Source organism: Protobothrops mucrosquamatus, unplaced genomic scaffold (genome assembly GCF_001527695.2).
Source record: "Protobothrops mucrosquamatus isolate PMUCROS unplaced genomic scaffold, P.Mucros_1.0 scaffold97, whole genome shotgun sequence".
NCBI lineage: Eukaryota > Metazoa > Chordata > Lepidosauria > Squamata > Viperidae > Protobothrops > Protobothrops mucrosquamatus.
The window spans coordinates 301,165-321,454 of record NW_015386472.1 but is presented as its reverse complement, the minus strand read 5'-3'; the positions used below and the strand labels follow the sequence as shown (position 1 = coordinate 321,454).

At 46.8% G+C, this 20,290-nt stretch overlaps 1 protein-coding gene across 1 annotated transcript in view; it reads left to right on the top strand.

Moving 5' to 3' along the window:
* Window positions 1–479: 479 nt before the first annotated feature.
* Window positions 480–20,290, top strand: part of DIXDC1 (DIX domain containing 1) — a 27,819-nt gene continuing 8,008 nt past the window's right edge. Inside the window, exons 1-7 of the mRNA XM_015812586.1 lie at window positions 480–539; window positions 7,999–8,128; window positions 8,479–8,604; window positions 9,587–9,836; window positions 10,683–10,793; window positions 18,401–18,528; window positions 19,999–20,147. Of these exons, the coding sequence (XP_015668072.1) occupies window positions 480–539; window positions 7,999–8,128; window positions 8,479–8,604; window positions 9,587–9,836; window positions 10,683–10,793; window positions 18,401–18,528; window positions 19,999–20,147 (954 nt within the window). The remainder of the gene's footprint in view (window positions 540–7,998; window positions 8,129–8,478; window positions 8,605–9,586; window positions 9,837–10,682; window positions 10,794–18,400; window positions 18,529–19,998; window positions 20,148–20,290) is intronic.

Here is a 20,290-nt window from a genome sequence, read left to right as displayed (position 1 = left end):
GAAGTCCTGTTAACCTTTGGGCTTCTTTTAATTCCTTTTTTTAATGCATTTCCCTTTTTAGCCAAGCTGCTTTGGACCGCCCCCCTCCACACCCTCCCCTCCTTCCTTTAAGTGCTCACAGCCTCCTTGCATCAGATGGAGAGGGAGAGAGGCCGGCATATTCTGGAAATATGTTGCAGATGTTTTTCCTGTCCTGTTCCTGGGACTTGCAGAAGAAGCTGTTCTGCGGAAACAGATCGGGAAGGCATCTCCCAAGCGGCTGCTCTCCTTGGAGCGTGCTCAGTGCGAGCCTTGACCTGGGGTCCAGGATCCCCTTTGCAGTAAAGGGCTGTCCCTAAGGGATCCTGGGAGAGGTTGCCATCAGCTGTGCGGCTTTGTCTCCGGTGGAAGGAGGAAAAAGGGGGTCTTCTCCAAGGCAGGAGGACTTGCTCCGTGTGATCCAAGAACTCCATGCTCCGGGTGGGAGGGCATTGTGAAAAATGCTTGCCTGCCTGGCCCGGGAAAAACTGTGGGATGTTGTGCACGAGAGCTTCACAGAGGTAAAGGATGCGTTGGCTTCATCCTCAGCGGTGCTTAGTTCCTCTTGGGGGTGCGTGGGGGAGATGTGGGGTGCGGGAGACGTTGAAGGGAGGGGGGTTAGAGGGCTGGAGTAGAAAAGCTGGGCAGTTTTGCTGGTGCTTTGCAAAGGATCATTCATTTTGATGAGATTTAAATCAGTGTTTAAGAGAGATGTGGACTTCAGCTCCCAAAATTCCTTGCTGGCTGGGGAGTTCTGGGAGTTGAAGTCCACACATCTTAAAATGGCTAAGATTGAGGAAAACTGACTTAAATAATTCCTAGTTTGCTGAGCATGGGGAGGCAGAACTGTAAATTTTGCAGTGAGGTTTAGTCCTAATGTTTGGAAACAGAATGAAAACAAAACTGGTGTAATAAGAGAATGAGCAAGTTCTCCTCAGTGTTTGGATTCGGACTGATAATACTTAAAGTCTTCTTTTGTTTAAGCAACTTTCTTAGGGGGGGGGAAATCCCTATAAGCGGGTCCACTGATATTATTCACTGATTTGTGTCAGTAACTTGAGTCTGGTTGGTCTTGTGAAGATGTGGCTGTCTTATTTGTTGGTGGCCAAAGCAAGTTTTGGATGGGGTTGGGAATCCATGCTAGGTTTGCATGCCTGATTGTCTGAAGGGAATTCCCGCCCAGTTCCTAGATATTTTGAGGTGGAATCGCATGGTCTATCCGCAACAAAGGATCATAGTTTGATGTCAGGAACATGTCTTTCCCAGAAATATAGAAAATTTGGAGTCTCAGCAAGATAGGAGAAGTCCAGAAATTGTCTAAAACTCTGCTTCGTGATGTAGGTTGAGGCTGCAGGAGATCCAACTTTCACTTGACTTTGTTTTCACTCACACTAAGGATAGCTAATGGACCTCTTTATAAACCCCTGTTTGCAGGTTTCAGTGGGGTTTTTTTCAGCCCAGTCCACGTATGTTGGTTCTGTACCTTGGACACCACATGTTTATCCTTCACTTCATAGCATTTGTCCGTCTTGGTCTGAAAATAATTTTTCTTCCTTTTCTCTAAGAACTTCAAATATGGGTAGGAAATAGGATAAAGATGTTCTGGGTAGCCTATTCCAGCCTTCAGAGCATGTTTCCTGTGGGGAATTGAGGCTCCGGTGCCTTAAGTTCTCCGACTTCCTGCTAGTTCCTTAAATCAGCTCAGATCTTCAAAGCTTTTGGCCCAGGGTGGAGTTTTCCTTGGGTAGAGCATGAACCTCCCTGGGGTGTGAGGTTATATCTGTCCGTCTTCTCTTCAGCTGCTGGACACTCGTGGGAGTTTGTCATGCATTTTTAGCAATAATGCAGTTGTATTCCAGCCCATTTAGTTTGCTCTTAGAAATGTATGACTTGGTAAGAAGGCACCATTAATCACGGTGATGGGAAAAAGTGCTTAAGTGGGTTGTAGGGCAAGGAACATATGGCTGCTCCTCGAATAATTCCCATCTTGTTTTCATTCATTCAGGCCAAAATGCTTTTGGGCCTTGGGGAATTAGGCAGTCCATTCGCGGCTGAACTTGGAAGGCTGGTGGAGAAATTTCCTTTGTTGCTACGTCTTCCTGCCTTCTTTTTGGTGGCCCATCCTCGTTCAACCACAGGGGGTCATTGAGGCAAGGAGAAAGGGGGTCTTTTTTCTTGTTAGAAGGGGGTTCGTTTTGCACCTCCAAAACACTTTTTCAGGATGAGGAAGGCAATTCCACATTAGGTCATGCCCAACCGTGGCAACTTTAAGACTTGTGGACTTCAACTCCCAGAATTCCCCAGCCAGCATGTAGATCCTTTAAGATGTGTGGACTTCAACGCCCAGAATTCCTTGCTGGGTGGGGAATTCTGGGAGTTGAAGTCCACAAGTCTTAAAGTTGCTAAGGCTGAAAAACCCTGCTCAAGGGAAGAGATGTGAACACAGTAGAATTAATAATCTTATGGAAGTTTCCAGTTTGATGAAGGCTGAATTATGAAGCTGCTGATTGCACTTATCATGATCTTGTGACTTGCACATTCAGAGAAGGAGAAAGAAATTATTTCTTTTCGTTGAAGGAAAAAGAAGCACCGGATGACAAACACGGGATTGAACTGACACTTAAATGCCCTTTTTGTTTATTTTTTTTCTGTTCTTGAGGTTATGGAATCGGTTGAGATTTCTGAAAAAAAGAACTCCTTTTAATAATTTCCAATATGAAATACTTCTGAAGACAGAAAATGAATTGGTTGATAACAAAACCTTTTAAAAGCTCACCCTCCTCTCAGATTTATAAAACTAGCTGGATGGAAAGGGATTGATGAGATGAGATTTATCATGGAGGAGAGGCTTTTTAATAAATGAAGTTGTCCTGCTTTCCGACATTTCAATTTGTTGAGCACTGAGGTTCTACCGTATATCTTGGCCCATTAGAGTTGGCAGCCAATACGTTTAATTCAATGAATAAATATTTTGTAGTCAGACTTCACACAGCACAGGCACAGATGGATAGAGGTTAAATACACAAAGCCTTTCTTAGTGTTTTGTGGAGTTAAATATGTGCATTTAAAAGACAACACTTATGCTTCAGAATCTACCCAGTTTCCTAAAGCGAATGCAAGAACCCCATTCCTAATCTATGCCGGCTTCAAGAGGTTAATTGCTGAATTCGTCAGCTGAACCTGACTTAATCCTGCCCCCTGATTGTCTCTCCTTGGAAACGGGCGAAAAATCAGAGAGAAAATGTGCCAGCTATTTTTAAATTTTCAGAACCTGTTGCTAGGCACTGCGGTGTGCAAGGTGGTCTGGTTGAGCAGGGAGAAACGTGGCTGATGAAGAAAGAAGCTGAGATGGATTCCTGCTGTTCTCCCCACAGCCACATGTGATGCCACATGGAACATGAGAACCAGAGCAAGAATTGGAGCATGAATGCTTCAAGGGAGCATCTTTGCAGCTCTCCTTTGTTCTTTTTCTTTAGAATAGGTAGACCTATAACCAAACATTACCAGACAACCTGTGCCCCATTGGGCCATTGTTTCAGAGCTACGGTATATCCTTATCTATACAGAGAAACAGAATGATCATGGGCGGGCCAAAAAGCAATGGGGCAGGAGTGACTTCTGACTTCCTGCTGGCTTCCCCATTGACTTTCCTTAGGGAAAGCTGGCAGGAAGCATTGGAAATTCCCTTCCCTTCCTTTTCCAGTAAGCAGGTAAGTATGGGGAAGGAGCAAGGGATTGCGAGACTGGCTGAGAAACTGTCATGAAACTTTGAAAAATGACCGGAGCAGTAGTAGCACTAAAGCAGCTCCAACTTTGCATTGCTCGAGGCAACAGAAGAGATAAAGCCATCAGAGGCAAGGGAATTCATCACCCTCTTAAAGAGGAGCTTCAAGCATTAATTTATGATAGAGTAAGTGAGCGGATAGATTCACTATCAGATCCAATCTCATTAAGGCCCTACTATGGTTTTCCATGCAAGGTTGGATAGCTGTGAGTCTACCATAGAGACTAAGATGTCCAAAGTGAAAGGAGGAAAAGCCGTGAGCAAAGAAAGGCTGGCAGTAGATCCAATAGGCTACAAGTCCTTGCATTCCTCTGCACCCTTTTTCTTGAGATGCTGTTTCTGCAACACATTGTACCCGCTTGGATTAGGGTGCATATGGAACGTATGACCGGCCTTGTGCATGTAGAATTTCATCTCTACCATAGAGATGAAAAAAGAAAGCTAGAACACTTAAAAGAATAGCATTGTTGGCAGGTTTCACCTAAAACCATTAACAGTGGAAAATTAAAATATTGTAGGAGAAGGAATGACGGGACCCGGGGATGGAGTGAAAAGAGGAATCAGCCTAGAATCTCTACATAGCCACAAACGAACTAAGCCCAATCCCACTTGTGTGCCACTGGCCCTTATCTAACTAACCAGATGCTGATGGTGAGTTGAGAAGGTTGTTAGCAATAAATCAGTTTAATTGAACCTTCACTTGTAGACCTGGTCTTTCATGTCTGACATATATTGGCCTAAGGGTATTGATAAGATCCTAAAAACCAGCTGTGCAGAGAAGATCTTCTGGAAGGTTCATGTTCTCCACCATAAAGAACAATAGGCAAAGTTTTAGTTTTCAGTGATAGAAGCTACAGATTAGTTCTGCAGAGAAATCTTCTCCAGGGAGAGAAAAAAAGACGAGATCCAGGCTAGACATAAACTGACACGATTCCGCTTTTCGTTGTCTGCCAAGGTCTCCAGTCGTATAATGTTCCTTATCTTCATTAATAATCTCTATTATGGGTGTCCCTCTTCCCTTTCATCCTTCTCGATTTCCTGTGATTTCCATGCAGAGCCAAAGCAGAATAGAACATCTGGTCGTGGTTTAATATACAAAAGAAATCTGTAATTAAAAATGTCAAGGAAGTAAGCAACTTAAACTAATTCATTAAAAATGCAAGGCAGAGATTTCCATTCACAGGCAAACCCTTAGATGAAAAGCTTGCAAATTTGACCTGATTTGCTGGCAGACGGGACTATCTCAGTAATTAAAGCTCTTAGACAAAAGGCAGAAATCGGCAGGGATTTTTTATTGATTTTTTTTTTTTCTTTTTAAATAGTAGCAGAAAAAAGAACAAAACACAGAGATAATTGCAGTGCAAATGCATACATTTCAGAAAGAAAAAAAAATGCACAAAGTGCTTTAAGAAATGAAAAAAATCAACAGAAAAAACCCACAAAGTATATTGTTACAGTAGATAACAGTGACAATTCTATATATATGTGTGTGTGTGTCTAATGTAATTGTTATTTAAGTGTGCGTATATTTATTTCTAATTTGCTTGCAAAAATGTCCTTTTTTAACCTACTGTATTTTGTATAAATTTGTTTATTTATTTCACCCGGCTGTTGGAATTTTAGAACTGAGTCATAAGTACCTTTTGGGGGACCTGTTGTAACTTTGAACGGTCACTAAGCCACGGGTTATAAGTCAGGACTACTGTATTCTTACTACATCTCCAGCAGAATGTTATCTTAATCCTTTTCTGTAAAAACGTAATGGAGTACAATACATTCTAAATATTTTTGTGGGATCCTTAGTGATCTCTGAGCTTAGTTGATTTCTTGTAGACGTTTCACTACCAAACTAGGTAACATCTTCAGTGCTAGAAGGAAGGGCGGTTTGTTCTCTGCCTATATACTAGTCACTTGCCTTGATGTTGTCACCTAGTAACCTAACAAAAAGCCAATGCAGTCTTAGGCTGCATCAGCCAAGGGATAGCATCAAGATCATGTGAAGTGTTAGTACTTCTTTGTACAGCTCCGGTAAGACCACAGGGCAAATATACTGTGTTCAGTTTTGATCACCATGATACAAAAAAGATATTGACACTCTAAAAATTGTGCAGAGAAGAACAAGACGATCAGAGGGCGGGAGGCTAAACCATACAATGAACAGTTACGGGAGATAGGTATGTCCACCCTATCAAAGAGGAGGATTAGGGGGGTGATATGATAGCCGTGTTCCAATATTTGAGAGGCTGCCAAAAAGAAGAGGGGAGTCAACCAATTCTCCAAAACACCAGAGGGCAGGACAAGAAGCAATGGATGGAAACTAATTAAGGAGAGAAGCAACCTGGAACTAAGGAGAAACTTTCTGACAGTGAGAGCAATTAATCAGTGGAACTCCTTGCCTCCAGAAGTTGTGAGTGCTCCAACAGTAGAGATATTTAAGAAGCGATTGGACAGCCATTTGTCAGGAATGGTATAGGATCTCCTGTTTGAGCAGGTGGTTGGACTAGAAGACCTCCAAGGTCCCTTCCAGCTCTGTTATTCTGTATTCTGTTACTTTTTTGTTGCCTAAGTCATAGTTTAAGGTCCATTGCCACTTTTGCTATGGGAGGAACCTCTATTCCAGAGCAACGTGGAAATAAATGTGAAATCTGCACATTATGCATAGGGATGCAAAGGTGATTTGTGAAAACTGAACTACAAATTTTTCCTCTTTTGTTATGTGAGAACCTGAGCAATCTTGAGCATCTTTGAAAAAATGCAGCCAGGTGAGGCCAGTACCATTTCTTCCTCAACGTGTTGTGGTGGGAGAATCAGGAGGGGAAAAGAGCATCAATGCTTACAGGATGCAAGATAAATTTATTTTCAATCAAAATCCAGCCAACCTTTTATTCTGCTCTAAGGAGCATAGGGAAACACTTTTTCCGCTATATTAACGCAATTTGAGACGTGTGGGAGAAGTTATAAATAAAGAAGCAATTGCCCTAAATTCTCTTCCTTTTTGCATCTCAGAAATTCTTTTTTGGGGGTGGGTGGGTGGGTTTCCTGACATGTAGTTTTCTGCTTTCTGTGCATTTAACACCACTCTGCTGTTCTTTTGCAGCATTAAATTTTAATGCCTTGTTATTTCTGTCGCTTGTTAATCCTTCAGCTGTCACAAGTGACAGATAGCTGTTTCTCCCACCCTCTTTTCCTTGTTTTGGAGGAATTTAAAATCTCCATTCAGTCTGGCAAAAATACGGTAAGTGGGAGAGTTTTGTGCGCTCATAATAAGCTGCAAAGGGCTGCGGGAAATTCTCTGAAGAGTCTCAAACCATTAATGAAAGTCCACGCCAAGACCTGATGTGATGAGCATCACAACAACCCTGTGGTCATGTGATCAAAATTCGGACACTTGGCAACCGACTCATATTTATGATGGTTGACATGTCCCGGGGTCATGTGATCCCCTTTTGCGACCTTCTGACAAGCAAAGTCAGATTCACTTAACAGCCTTGTTAGTAACTTAACACCTGCAGTGATTCACAACCACTGTGGCGAGGAAGGTCGTAAAATGGGGCAAATCTCACTTAATGTCTCGCTTAGCAACAGAATTGTTGGGCTCAATTGAGGTCGTAAGTAGAGGACTACCTGTACTTCTTTGCCTAAGAGAAAACAAAAGGTATTTTAATAAACATGTGGCTTTATTTTTCCACCGTGCAAATAATTGTTAAAATTAGCGGTTCAGAGGATCAAAGCCTTTCGCTTGGAGATTATTAATGTCAGCAGGAAGAGGACCGTGGTACAAACAGGGTTTATTTAGAGATGGGTCAGAAAGAGTTATTTGATGTAAAATGTGTCCTATGGATTTCACAGAGTAGCCTTTTGTTGGCTTGCCTGCTTATGGACTCTAACCCAGTGTTTTTCAAACTTGGCAAGGTTAAGATAGGTGGACTTCAATTCCCAGAATTGAGGCTGGCTGGGGAATTCTGGGACTTGAAGTCCACAAGTTTTAAAGTTGCCAAGGCTGAGAAATACTGTGGTAGGTAGGTAGGTAGGTAGGTGATGGATGACAGATAGGTAGATGGATGGATGGATAGATTTAGTGAAGTCACAGTGTCTTTCCTTTCCTTTCCTTTCCTTTTTTCCTTCTTTCCTTTCCTTTCCTTTCCTTTCCTTCTTTCCTTTCCTTTCCTTTCCTTTCCTTTCCTTTCCTTTTCCAGCAACAGCTGCAGTCCTACATCACCTGGGTGAATTCACAACTAAAGAAGAAGCCAGAAGTTCAACCGGTGCAAGATTTGAGACACGACCTCCGCGATGGCGTGGTCCTTGCTTCTCTCATTGAGATTGTAGGTGAGCAGCCTCATTGCAAATCCAGCCTCCTGGATTTAATCTGGATTAAGTGGGAGGAGCAGAGAACCTGTGCAGGAGAGAAGGGCACACATCACTGTTCACCTCCCACCTGTTTGCATTGCTCACATTTCACTTAAATGTATTTCAGGGGAATTCTGGGAGCTGAAGTCCACCCAGCTTAGAATTGCGAGTTTGAGAAACGCTGTAGTGTACTAGCTTTCTAATACTCCAAGAAGAGAACAAAATATATTTTATATTTACAGCAGCATCCTAGGTCAAGGGGTTGACCATTGTCCCCCTGCCACATTCCACACCTGCAAGTTTAAAATTTTACTCCTCCTCCTTTGCAGCTGGAGAGAAACTCAGTGGTGTGGAGGTGTCGCCCACCAACCAGCAGGCCATGAAGAAGAACGTGGAAAAGGTCCTACAATTTGTGGCATCAAAGAAGATCCGCATGCACCAGACCTCGGCTACAGGTGAACCTCAACCGTAAGCCACTCACCTTGAAGGGCCTGGATGCTCCTTGCCCTTGGGCTTCTCTTGCTGAGGATAGTAGAACATGGGTGCAAGAGAGGGAGAGATGGAAGGCAAAGCCATGTGTTTTGTCCACCGTGACCGTGGACATCTTGTAGTTCATGAGGAGCTTTTGGGCTAGCAGATTTGAAGTTCTGGCTGTTTTGGGCCATAAGTGGACACAATAGGGTTGGTAAAGTCAGGAAGGGTGTGACTGCACATCTCATGGTGCTGCACATCTCATGAGCATCGGAGGGACCTTCGGTTCCTTCAACCCATTGCGTGTCTTGCTTCATGAGGTTGTGTGCGAGAATGTCTGTGTCAGCCTCATCAGAGCTCTCACAAGCGACACTGTACAGCCCACAACGAGCAGGACGCAGCTCTTGAAAGGTTTCTCCATGACTGTACAGGCGGTCCTCGACTTTACAACAGTTCATGTAGTTGACCGTTCAAAGTTACAACGGCACAGAAGAAAGGGACTTATGACTGTTTTTCACACTTAACAACTGTTGCAGCATCCCTGTGGTCATGTTATCAAAATTTGGACGCTTGGCAACTGACTCACATTTATGACGGTTGCCATGTCCCCCGGGTCACGCGATCACATTTTGCGAAATGGTATAGGGTTTCCTGCTTGAGCAGGGGGTTGGACTAAATGACCTCCAAGGTCTCTTCCAACTTTATTATTATAAAGTGAAATCGGATTCACTTCACAAACCGTGTGACTAACTTAACAATTGCAGGGATTCACTTAACAAGTCTGGCAAGAAGAGTCCTAAAATGGAGGAAAACTCACTTAATGACCGTCTCACTTAGCAACAGAGATGGTTTAAGGGGGCATTATGATTGTAGTGATGCTGGGCTACCCTTCGCGGGTTGAGTGATAGCTTCAGACTCCTCTCCCTGGGCCAGTCACCGCCATTTTGGCATGTTTGTGTTTTCCAGACATCCTTGACGGGAATTTGAAATGCATCATGCGGCTGATCCTGGCGTTGGCCGCTCACTTCAAGCCCGGCTCCGGCAAAATCGCCCCATCCAGCGCCATGGAGAAGAACTCGGGGGGAGGCGGAACATTGCCGGCCTGTCACAGGCCTCGCTCGGCCGTGGCCACCGTCCATGGGGCGGTGGCTGCCCTGGCAGAGGTGCGCCAGGACATCTCGGGAGGGGGCCGTGATGCCTTCCAGCACCACCTGAGGTGTGTGATCTGTTCGGTACGGCAGCCGACTCTTTGCTGGTTGTTGATATTTACAAGTCGCCATCGTGGCGAATATCTGTAGCTCAGAGGGTGGAGGGCGAGGGTGAAGGTTCGCTCTCCGAGCCTGTGGGCTGGTTTCCAAAAATTTCGTTACCAGGCTAGGTAACATCTTCAGTGGAGATTAGGGGATGTCAATGTCATTGACACACCTACACCTGGCCCATCACAGGACCCGTGACAAGACCCTCACTCGACACCCACACCTGAAGCCCTTATAAACAGAGGAACACGGACACTGACATCCCCTAAACTCTGCTGAAGATGTTACCCAGCCTGGTAACGAAACGTTCGGAAACCAGCCCACAAGCTCGGCGAATGAACCTTCACCCTCATTTACAAGCAGTTCTCGACTTACAACGGTGAAGTTGGGGTGGCATTGAAAAAAGTGAGGGATCCTTACAATTGCGGCAGGATTCCCACAGTTGCATGATTAAAATTTGGGTGCTAAAAAGGTTATTTACAGTCATGGTGGCATCCCGGGGTCACCTAATCACCATTTCCCACCTTCCCAGCCGACTTCTGACACGGAAAGATGAGGAAGGAAGCCAGATTCGCTTAACGACCGTGTAATTCTCTTACAACTGCAGTGACTCACTTAACAACCGTAGTGAAAAAGGGTCACAAAATCCGGCGCAATTCACTTAGCAACCACCATCTTTTGGAAAGATCCTTTTTGGGACCAACCCCCAGAGGGCAAGGAAAGGATGCAGAGGGTCAGGCAGGATTTTTATCCGTCTTTCGGGGCCGTTCTCGGCCTCCTCCTGACGCTGCCGTCCTTCTCTTCAGAAACAGCAACCCGCACGAGGAGATTGAGCGGCCGCACTGGAGCGTCCGAGCGCTCGTCCAGCAGTACGAGGGCCAGCAGAGCAGTGGCCCTTCAGAGTCCTCTTTCTCCAGGTGAGAGGTGCTCCCCTTCTCTGCTCACTCCGTCGTCCCTCCCTCCCCCCCCCGGGGTCCTGGACTGACTTTTGAGAATAAGCAAGGCTGCTCGTGGGCCCACCCTTGAGATGACGAAGTCACCATTTTGCCTCTCCTCGCCCCTTCCTCGTGAATCAATCAATCCCCATTTGACAAAGGTCACTTGTTTCCTGAAACAAAAGAGCCACATCCTTCCACAAGTCCCGCTGGGAGACTTCTGTGGCTTTGTTCCTTGTTGCATTCAGCTTTTTAATCTCACGCGTTCCCCACTAAAGGCTAAAGAATTCTTCTAGAAATAATTGCTAATGCTCTTCCAGTGATCGCTCCCTGGGATTTTGAACGGGCAGATCCAGTGATCCTGGTATTCAGCCATTTTCCTAGAATTCCTTGGCTTTTATACCAGAAGGTGGAGAAAACCTTGAACCTGACTGGGGTTCCCCTGATTCCTGCCTGCCAGCGTTCACCTCTGCTGTTTTGTCGGGATGCTGCTGCTGCTGCTTTTAAGCCCTTGTTGAAATCCTTATTCAGTCCCTATCTTTGGAACTCAGGAGGTTGCGCATGAATCGGTTTGCCAGTTTGCATGCTCTGTTCGTCTCCCTGCTACTTCTGGCCTTCCATAATGTGTGGGCTCCTTGGGGGGGGGGGTTGGGTTTGGCATATATAATTCACCAGTGGGTTTTTAGAAGAGTTCCTACAAGTGACTTTTTGCTCTGGGAAACATGAAATGGGGAAAAAAAGTGAGGAGACTGGATGTATCTTTTCTAACTAACCTAGTTTGATAAAAAAGGCAGTTGTGAGGAGGAAAACCAGTTTTTGTGGTTGTTATGGAAAGCATCTGGTTCTTTAGTCACTGTTCGTCCTGCAGGATGGTCTCGTCTGCCTGGAGCACCTCTTGACCTCCGTCTAATGTGACTTGGCCCTTCCCGGGCCTTCTAAATGCTCAGATCCATCTCTTTCCCCAAAGTTCTCATCATCCCTGCATGATAAAAAATTAAGAATTCCTCGCCGACTTTATAAGCAGGCCTGTCGCTTTGGGATATGGAGACCCTGGGCTAGTGAGTAAAATTTGCCTTTGTGTAGGAATGGTCTTGTTTTTGTGGGTTTGGGTTTGGCAGACATGGGACGAAAATTGAGGATTGCGTCAAGGATGTGGGAGAGAGACAGAGACACAGGAGATGGCAGGATGTGCAGCTGAGGTGTAATTGTGGCTTTTTGCTACGAAGGCCCCATCAAGGGGGAGAGAGGACCTTCAGTGTGCTTGTGAACGTTAAAAACAACGTTTAATTAGGACTGCATGGATGCTTTGCAACTTTGGCGGATCAGCAGCACATCCAAACTGCCCTAGAGAGAATAAGGGAGAGTTTGTGCACGGATGTGGTACACAGATGAGGCTCAGTGTCCTGAAAACAATCCGGGCACAATCCTTCTCCACACTCTGTGTTGTGCTCACTGGAGATGTTGAGATGCCCTTGCTTAGGAGGCATAGACCTTGCTACTGATCCTGAGAGATAATGTTAAAGAACTGTGTCCCTGAACATTGTAAAAGCCAGTTTGGGTTTTGAGGACATCCATGTTCCTTTGAGTCTTTTAAAGCGCAAGATGCCACTTGTTAGCTGGGGAAGAACAAGGTGGCTTCAGGTTTGTCCATCTTCTTCATGGCAGGGGAAAAAAAGGAAAATTTGAGACTTTGCTTAAACACTCCCACCAACAAGGGCAGGGCAAGCCACGGTATGTAAACAGAGAGCAAACCCTGCTGCCTTCTAGCACTGATGATGTTACCTAGTAGAGTCATGAAACGTCTGCAAGAAAATTAACAAGCTCAGAGCGCCTCAAGGACCCCACAGGTCAATATTCTCTTCTGTTGGTACTTTGTTGTTTGTCTAACCCTAAAATAAAGAGAGGGGAGTGATGGCTTTATAAATGGACTGCACATTTAAGATGGTTATCCTTTAAAATCTTCCGGGAGATCAAGTGGATTAATACCTGTGCAAAACAAGGACTTTTCTAGCCCGGCTTGGCAATATCAGCTTCTCAGTTCATGGAGAGGCTGGAAAGAAGCCACGTTGGGCTCTCCGTAAGCCCTTGGAAAATACCTTCCACCCAGTGGTGTGGGGATGCTTTGCCCAAATACTTGTGTTTTGCTCCTGGCCTTCATTTAGGAGCCCTAGGCTGAAGCGAGGCTGCCTTGACAGCCATCCCCTTCAGAGGGGACAGAGAGGCTGTTCCCTGCGCAGGAGCTCATTAAAAACAGCATTTCACGGGAATTAAAAGGAGTGGTCCAGCGCCCTGGCTCCCCTCCAGGTTGAAGAATTACAATTTGCCCCCCGCCGGTCGCTCGGCTGCTCTAATTGGCAGCTCTGCCCTTCCTATGTTTCTCTCCTAAACTCTGCCAGCATCCCAGGGACATCTCTGCTGCTGCTGCTGCTTTGCGTCCATTGCAAAGGAGTCGGTGGGTTCTCTCTGTCCCCCACCTCGGCTCTTTCGGGGTGTTTCCGTTTTTATTTATTTATTTATTTATTTATTTATTTATTTATTTATTTATTTATTTATTTATTTTGATTTATATCCCGCCCTTCTCCCAACGGGACTCAGGGCGGCTCACAACATATTTAAAAACATAGACATATTTACAACCCCCAACCAGATAAAACCAAATTAAACCAATATTTAAAGTTGTGCAGTTAAAATTATTCTTAAAAAACCCGATTTAAAATCCTCCCTAGGCCAGGCCCGCTTGCTGAAAAAGCCATGTCTTGAGGGCGCGGCGGAAAGTAAGGAGATCCGGAATCGTCCGGATCTCGGGGGGTAGCTCGTTCCAGAGGGTGGGGGCACCCACAGAGAAGGCCCTCCCCCTGGGGGTCGCCAGCCGACATTGCTTGGCCGACGGCACCCTGAGGAGGCCCACTCTGTGGGAGCGGAATCTGTGGCAGAAGGTGGTCTCGGAGATAGCCAGGTCCAATGCCATGGAGTCCATCCCCAAGAATTGTGAAATGAGCCTTGTTTGTAAATCCTTTGCCGGACAGAGAAGATTGACCATTGTGTAGGGTTGTGTCTGTGTCTGGGGAGTGTGAAGGAGGAATTCCAGAAGGAACTTTATGAGCTTAGTGTAAATCTCCTGGTGGCTTGGGAGCGCCTAGGCAGGATCTGTCCCTTATAATCCGCCCTTCCCAGTTTCCCCTCCGCAGGATTAACCTGCCTCTGGACTTAGTGCAGCAGTGGGAAAAGGCGGCCACGTACCTGCCATTTATAGATTTCTTGGTTAGAAGTACAGGCATCCTCAACTTACAACAGATCCTTAAGTGACCGTTTGAAGTTACAACAGCACTGAAAAAATTGATTTATGACCGTTTTTCACACTTACGACCATCGCAGCATCCCCACGGTCACGTGATTAAAATTCAGACAATTGTCGTTGTAAGTTGAGGACTACTATTTATTATTATCAAAATCTCCTCCTCCTCCTCCTCTCCTCTTTCTCTTCCTCTTCATTTTCTCTTCCTCCTCCTCCCCCCTCCTCCCAATATCAATCACCATAAAATCATTTGGATGGCAAGATTCAGGTTTCTTCGGACTGTCTCTCTTTTCACCTCCCTTCGCCTTGAGAGGCAGGGGCATTTCTCTTGGTCTGGCCCAGCTGTAGCTCTTTGGGATTTTTTGTTGCGGGGGTGCGCGTTGTGTGTGGTGGGTAGCTCAGCAAGGACCCAGTGCAGGCAGCTGCCAGGGCTGAATGAGGAAGGGAGCATGACTGCCAGGCACAGCAGCCTTTCATTCCTCCCAGCTCAGAGCCTGGCTTGATCCAGCTGCAAAACATGGACAGGGCATCTCATTGGGACTCGGACCACTTGGGGGCAGCTCCTCCCCAAGCACGGATTAAGGGGGAGTCTGGGATGGGGAGGGTCCACAGAAGCCCATTCTTGCAGCCGAGGCTGCTTTGCATCGCGCATCGCCGTTCTGTTCGCATGCGGTGTGGGTTGATGCCACACAACAGGTCGGCGTGCCTCTGCAGAAGGAAGCCGCCGCACTTCCTGGTCTCCCAAATGGTCCCGTCTTTCTCCTCCCCCCAGGAGGAAACAGCCCAACTCTGGCAAATGAGGGGCTGGAAAGGGCGGGTCTGACAGGCAGAAGGGGCTCCGTCTGTTTGCATGGTGCAGGGGCTTGGCTCTGCTACCCCGCCCCACCAGGGGAGGAGACGCAGAGCAAAAATCCTTAGCACCTCAGGAACACAGGGGGGGACGCGTTCCCACGCAGGGCATCGCTCCCCATATCCCGCTATTCCATAGGGATGCTTTGAAATGTTTTGTTGGTGTGTTAACCTTCCAGGGAAGGGGAGGCAGCGGTCCTGAGTGACTCACAGGAGCCCTGGCCAAATCCTGCTGCTTTTCCCAGGCAGCTCCCTTCCTTCCCCCCCTCACCCCTCCTTCCCCCCCCATCATCCATGGCTTAGACAACTCAAGGAAAACGCCGCTGCCTCGCAGAGCCCCAGTGACAGCAGGCAGGAGTGCTGCAGAGAGCGAAGCCTGAAGCGACACACACATAGACACACACACACACACACTTTCTTGTGGGTGTGTGCATTCCCACATTGGGGGGGGGGGGCTGGCTCCCTGCCACCCTACGCGAGCCACCCGGCCTCCATCCAAGGAATTCTTCACCTTAATTTGGGCTCTTCCGAGCAGCGGCTGAGAAGGGAATCGGCTGCCCCGGATGGGATGAGGAGAAGGAGACCCAGACGGCTCTCTGGGGCTGCCAAAAGGAATTTGGACATGCGTCAGACCCGCAGCGCAACAGTGCAAAACAAACAACATCGTCCTGGCTGAGCTGAAAAACAGGGCTGCTGCCTCGGGGACGCCTTGATTTCCAGCGCCTTCCGAAGAAGCGGGACTCCGGCATTTCTCCTGCTCGCCACGTCTCTGTTCCCAGCTCTCGACCGACCTGGGCAAGGTTTCTGCCTCCGCTTGGCCAGCCTCCCTGGCGCAGAAGGGCCAGGCTGGTGGAGGGATGTGGCATGTGAAGACCGAGGCTGGCCAGGAGACGGGCTCTGGGGCAGAGCCAAAATCGGAACATGGGAGGGAAGCCGGTGAAATGGTGAGCCCTCCCTCGGCACGGCTGCTTTCATGCGGGGGGGGGGGGGAGAACAGACTGCAGGGGTCCATGATGAAGCAGGTCCCTTGTGAAAATCGCCCAGGGGGCTCGGTGGTCCTCCCTGACTTGCTTTTCTGGACTGCTTTTAAAATTCAGGAGCTGAGCTCCACTCTGCTTTGACCCCGCTTGGGTACAGCCCCCCCCAGCAAGGAATTAAGCCAGGCAGTTCCTTAGGCCATAAATCGTGCTGAAATGGGTTTGGGCTTTTTTGCTTTCTCGGCAGTTTTAGCACAGGATGATGAATTAGTTTTCTTCTCTTCCCCCCCCCTCCCCAAGATATAAATTGCAAAAGCTTCTTGCCTCTCTCCCCCCTCCCCATTGAGAGACTGATGTGAGGACCCTGGCTTTGCCTTCTCCATGGCAGTTTGGTGGCCTGATGAGTGGAGATGGATGTGTGGAAGGGTTTGAGCCTCAGATGGGGGCTTTGGGGTTGTTGGTGGTCAGTGGTGGTACGGTCAAAAGGACTGGAAGTGGGATCTGGTAAGGTGGCACCTGCAGGTGCTTCTCTACTCTTGTGGCGAATGTGTGTTGAAGCGTTGTTGGGAATTCTCTCGAAGGATCTGTGTGGGACCATACTTTGCTCCCCACGGAGGAGAAGGGGATTTTCTGTGGGTGTACGACGCCGGTCCTGCCTTTTGAGGACTCCTGGTCATCAGCTGCCTCCAGGGACCTTTGGCTTTATTGTCACCTGCTGGAAGCTGGATTGCTGTGGCTTCAAGAGAAGGCAGACGGTTGGGCAGAAGTGAAGCCTGCATATAAAACGGGATCATTTCTTCCCTTGTTAATGCAGAACCATGCAGGGAGGGGGAGACTGGTGGCCTTTTGCAACCTTTTAAAAATCTGTTTCCTCTTAGACAGAGGCACATTGCTATGGCATTGTTGCAGAAACAAAATCTTCAAGGTGTTTGCCTCTCCTAGCATTAATCGGAATAGAGCTGGAAGGGACCTTGGAGGTCTGCTAGTCCAACCCCCTGCTCAAGCAGGAGACCCTATACAATTTCAGACAACTGGCTGTCCAGTCTTTTCTTGAAAACCTCCAGTGATGGAGCACCCACAACTTCTGGAGGCAACTTCTGTTCCACTGGTTGATTGTCCTCACTGTCAGGAAGTTTCTCCTTAATTCCAGGTTGCTTCTCTCCTTGATTAGTTTAAATTATAAATTAGTTTAGAATAAACCTACTTTATGAGGAGGTCCCATTTACCTGGGTGTCAGCTGTACTTTTGAGAATCCCTAAGATTAAAAAGGGGGGGTGTCTGTACCCTCAGCTTCCTGGTTCCTGTTGCACTGAGGATGCCAGCCTTCAGCAAGGGGGATTTCCAGGGATTGGTGTGTAGAGTTCAAGAATGTGGTGTGGCATACTGCCAGTGTGAGAAACTAGGTGTAATTCACTGGAATTGCTTGAGCTGTAAAAGAGATAACTTTCTGAATTACGGGGTATGAACCCGGAAAAGCACGTCGCTTTTTCATTTAGAATGGGGTGTCCCAAAAACCGGCCATCCTCTTCGTCACCCCCAATGGTGAGATGCTTTGTATATTGTCCTACTGTGCGCTAGGAGGCCCACATAATGCAGACACCCTCTCAGGCTCAGTCGTGGGAGCTGACTCGACCCTCTCGGGAAGAGCAGGAAAAGTGAGCTGGGAAAGTGTCTCCCATCTTTGTTTCTCATCTCTTTCGTTTGGTTAATCCCTTTTTCTCTCCTTTATTTCCCTTTTGTTCGGGGCATCTTTGTTTCTCTGTCTGGGAAAATGGTACATTAACTCTTGCTCACACTCGCAAGGAGGAATTCTTTGGGGATGCATTAAATGGGTCAATGCCTTTGGATGCCTTTCCCTGTTGTCTGGGAGATGCCGGCTCGGAGAATCCTAGGGTGGGGAAGAGGGGTTCATGGTGGGTTGGCCCTCTAGAGTAAGCCCCCGGAAAATATTGTCCTTGTCCCCCTCCTTTCTCTCTCTCTCTCTCTCCCTTTGCTCCCCCCCCCGTACAATGAAAGTAGAGGTAAGACCAGCAAAGGGTGTGCATGGGAGGAGGGGGCTTGACTGACAGGTCTGAGACCCTTGGAAGGGGGCAGAAGGATCTCTCGGAAGATGATCCTCTTGGAACCCTTCCTGGGTCCTTGAACGTCAGACTGCCTTGACCCATTATTAAAGACATTCCCATGCTGGCTGGGGAATTCTGGGAGTTGAAGTCCAACCATCTTCAGGTTGCCAAGGTTGAGAAACTAGAGTCCATTCAAGGTCACTTGAGGACTGCCCCCTCCTGGGTTGAAGAGGGGTCTTCCTGACTGTATTGGATGGACCTGTTGACGGGGGGGGGGCGTTCTTAATCTTAACTGAGCTTTTTTTTGGGCAGGATGGTATGATTTCAGGTCCAGGAAAGTGATATATTCAAGCAGAATTGGTACCTGTCCTCATGTAACTGTCTGTTTTGTGCATCTGCCCACAGCCTCACCTCTCCAAGCCCTATCAACAGTGCAAAGAGTGAATCAGGCAGCACCCCTTCCGAGGACAAGGCAGGGTTTGACCTTGGCCACGAAGAAGAAGATGGAGAAGAAAAAGCAGGAATAAGGACAGGTAAGGGAAAGGATCTTCCTACCTAGAAATTTGAGAGTTAAATCTGTCTGTCCATCCATCCATCCATGCATGTCTCTGTCTCTGTCTCTGTCTGTCTGTCTGTCTGTCTGTCTGTCTGTCTGTCTGTCTGTCTGTCTGTCTGTCTGTCTGTCTGTCTGTCTGTCTGTCTATCTATCTATCTATCTATCTATCTATCTATCTATCTATCTATCTATCTATCATTTAAATTTATGTGGCTGCCCATCTCCAATATGGGGGGATGGCTACTAACAGTCAGAAAAATAATATAAAAAACAAAAAAAGCATATAAAGATCATATAAACACTAATTAATCCATTCGTCCCCCATGATGACTTTTCTATCGTGTTTTCTGATGCTGTTTCTTGCTTTGGGTAAGGATGTTGACTGGCTGAACAAGGCCATCCGTTTAAAACTGCTGAGCCTTATTGAAAAGGGGTCCTTCCTTGATTTGGCAGCCTGCTTTTAAAAACAGATCATGTCACTAGCGAGAGCATTTATTGGAACTGGATCTGAAGGCGTCTGCAACAAATGGAGAGGTCTGCTGTGGAACAGATGTGTTTCCCCCCCCCCCAAGAAACCAAAAAATAATGATCAGGGTGATGATTTCTATTTAAAATATATATTTAATATATTAAGGATGGTGCAAATTCTTCTATCAGCTGCTAAAGCTGGGCCAACCTAGGCTGGTGGACACTTGGGAATGTCGTGTTGTATGTTTTCCTAACTTGAAATCATCTAAAGATGTGTTCAGCTGTTTTGTAAATATTTTCTGCAGTGGTTTTTTTTTTTATTATGTCTCTGAGATCAAGCCAAATGTCTAATCATCTGTGCATGGTATAGGTCAGGGGTAGACAACCTTGGCTCTTTTATGACTGGTGGACTTCCAGAATTCCTGAGCCAGCCTGGCTCAGCTTGGAAACCTCTCCCTTTCCCCTCAGCATGGCTGGCTCAGGAATTCTGGGAGTTGAAGTCCACGAGTCATAAAAGAGCCAAGGTTGCCTACCCCTGGTATAGGTAGCCAATTTACTAATTTATGTTTTAATAACATAGTACATTTTACTAATGTGATACCACAGTTGGAGCCTCTGTGTATTTTAAAGAGAAAAAGGGACAGGGGAAAGAGATTGGGACGTTGGTAATAAAGCAAATATGACAGAGTGGGGTTTTTCAACCTCGGCAACTTCAAGACACGTGGACTTCAATTCCAGGAATTCTGGGAGTTGAAGTCCACACCTCTTCAAGTTGCCAAGGTGGAGAAACACTGTGGAGGAATGAAGGTAGAGGGCTTTAAAATGAATATAAATGAAAATAAAGATATTTAAGGACTGAAGCAGAAATCTAGTTTATTTCTCTCTCTCTCTTTGCCTTTGCCTTCCTGTTCTTCCCCTTCAGAGACCTGGAGCCACGCGTTTCCAGAGTTAGACCACAGATATGTTGTTTCCCACTTAGAAGAAAATGGGGCTCGGTTGCCCATTGAATGGTCCCCAAAGTGCCCTGCCCCAAGTCTGGAGACTTCGTGGGAAGAGCACCTCCTGGAGCAGCAGGATCACTTAGAGAAAGAAATGGAAGAGGCTAAAAGGATGATCTCTGGATTGCAGGTCCTTCCTTCCTTCCTTCCTTCCTTCCTTCCTTCCTTCCTTCCTTCCTTCCTTCCTTCCTCATTCCCATTTTCTTCCTTTCTTCTTCCTTCCCTCCTCCCTCCCTTTCTCTCATTCCCATTTCCTTCCTCCCTCCCTCATTC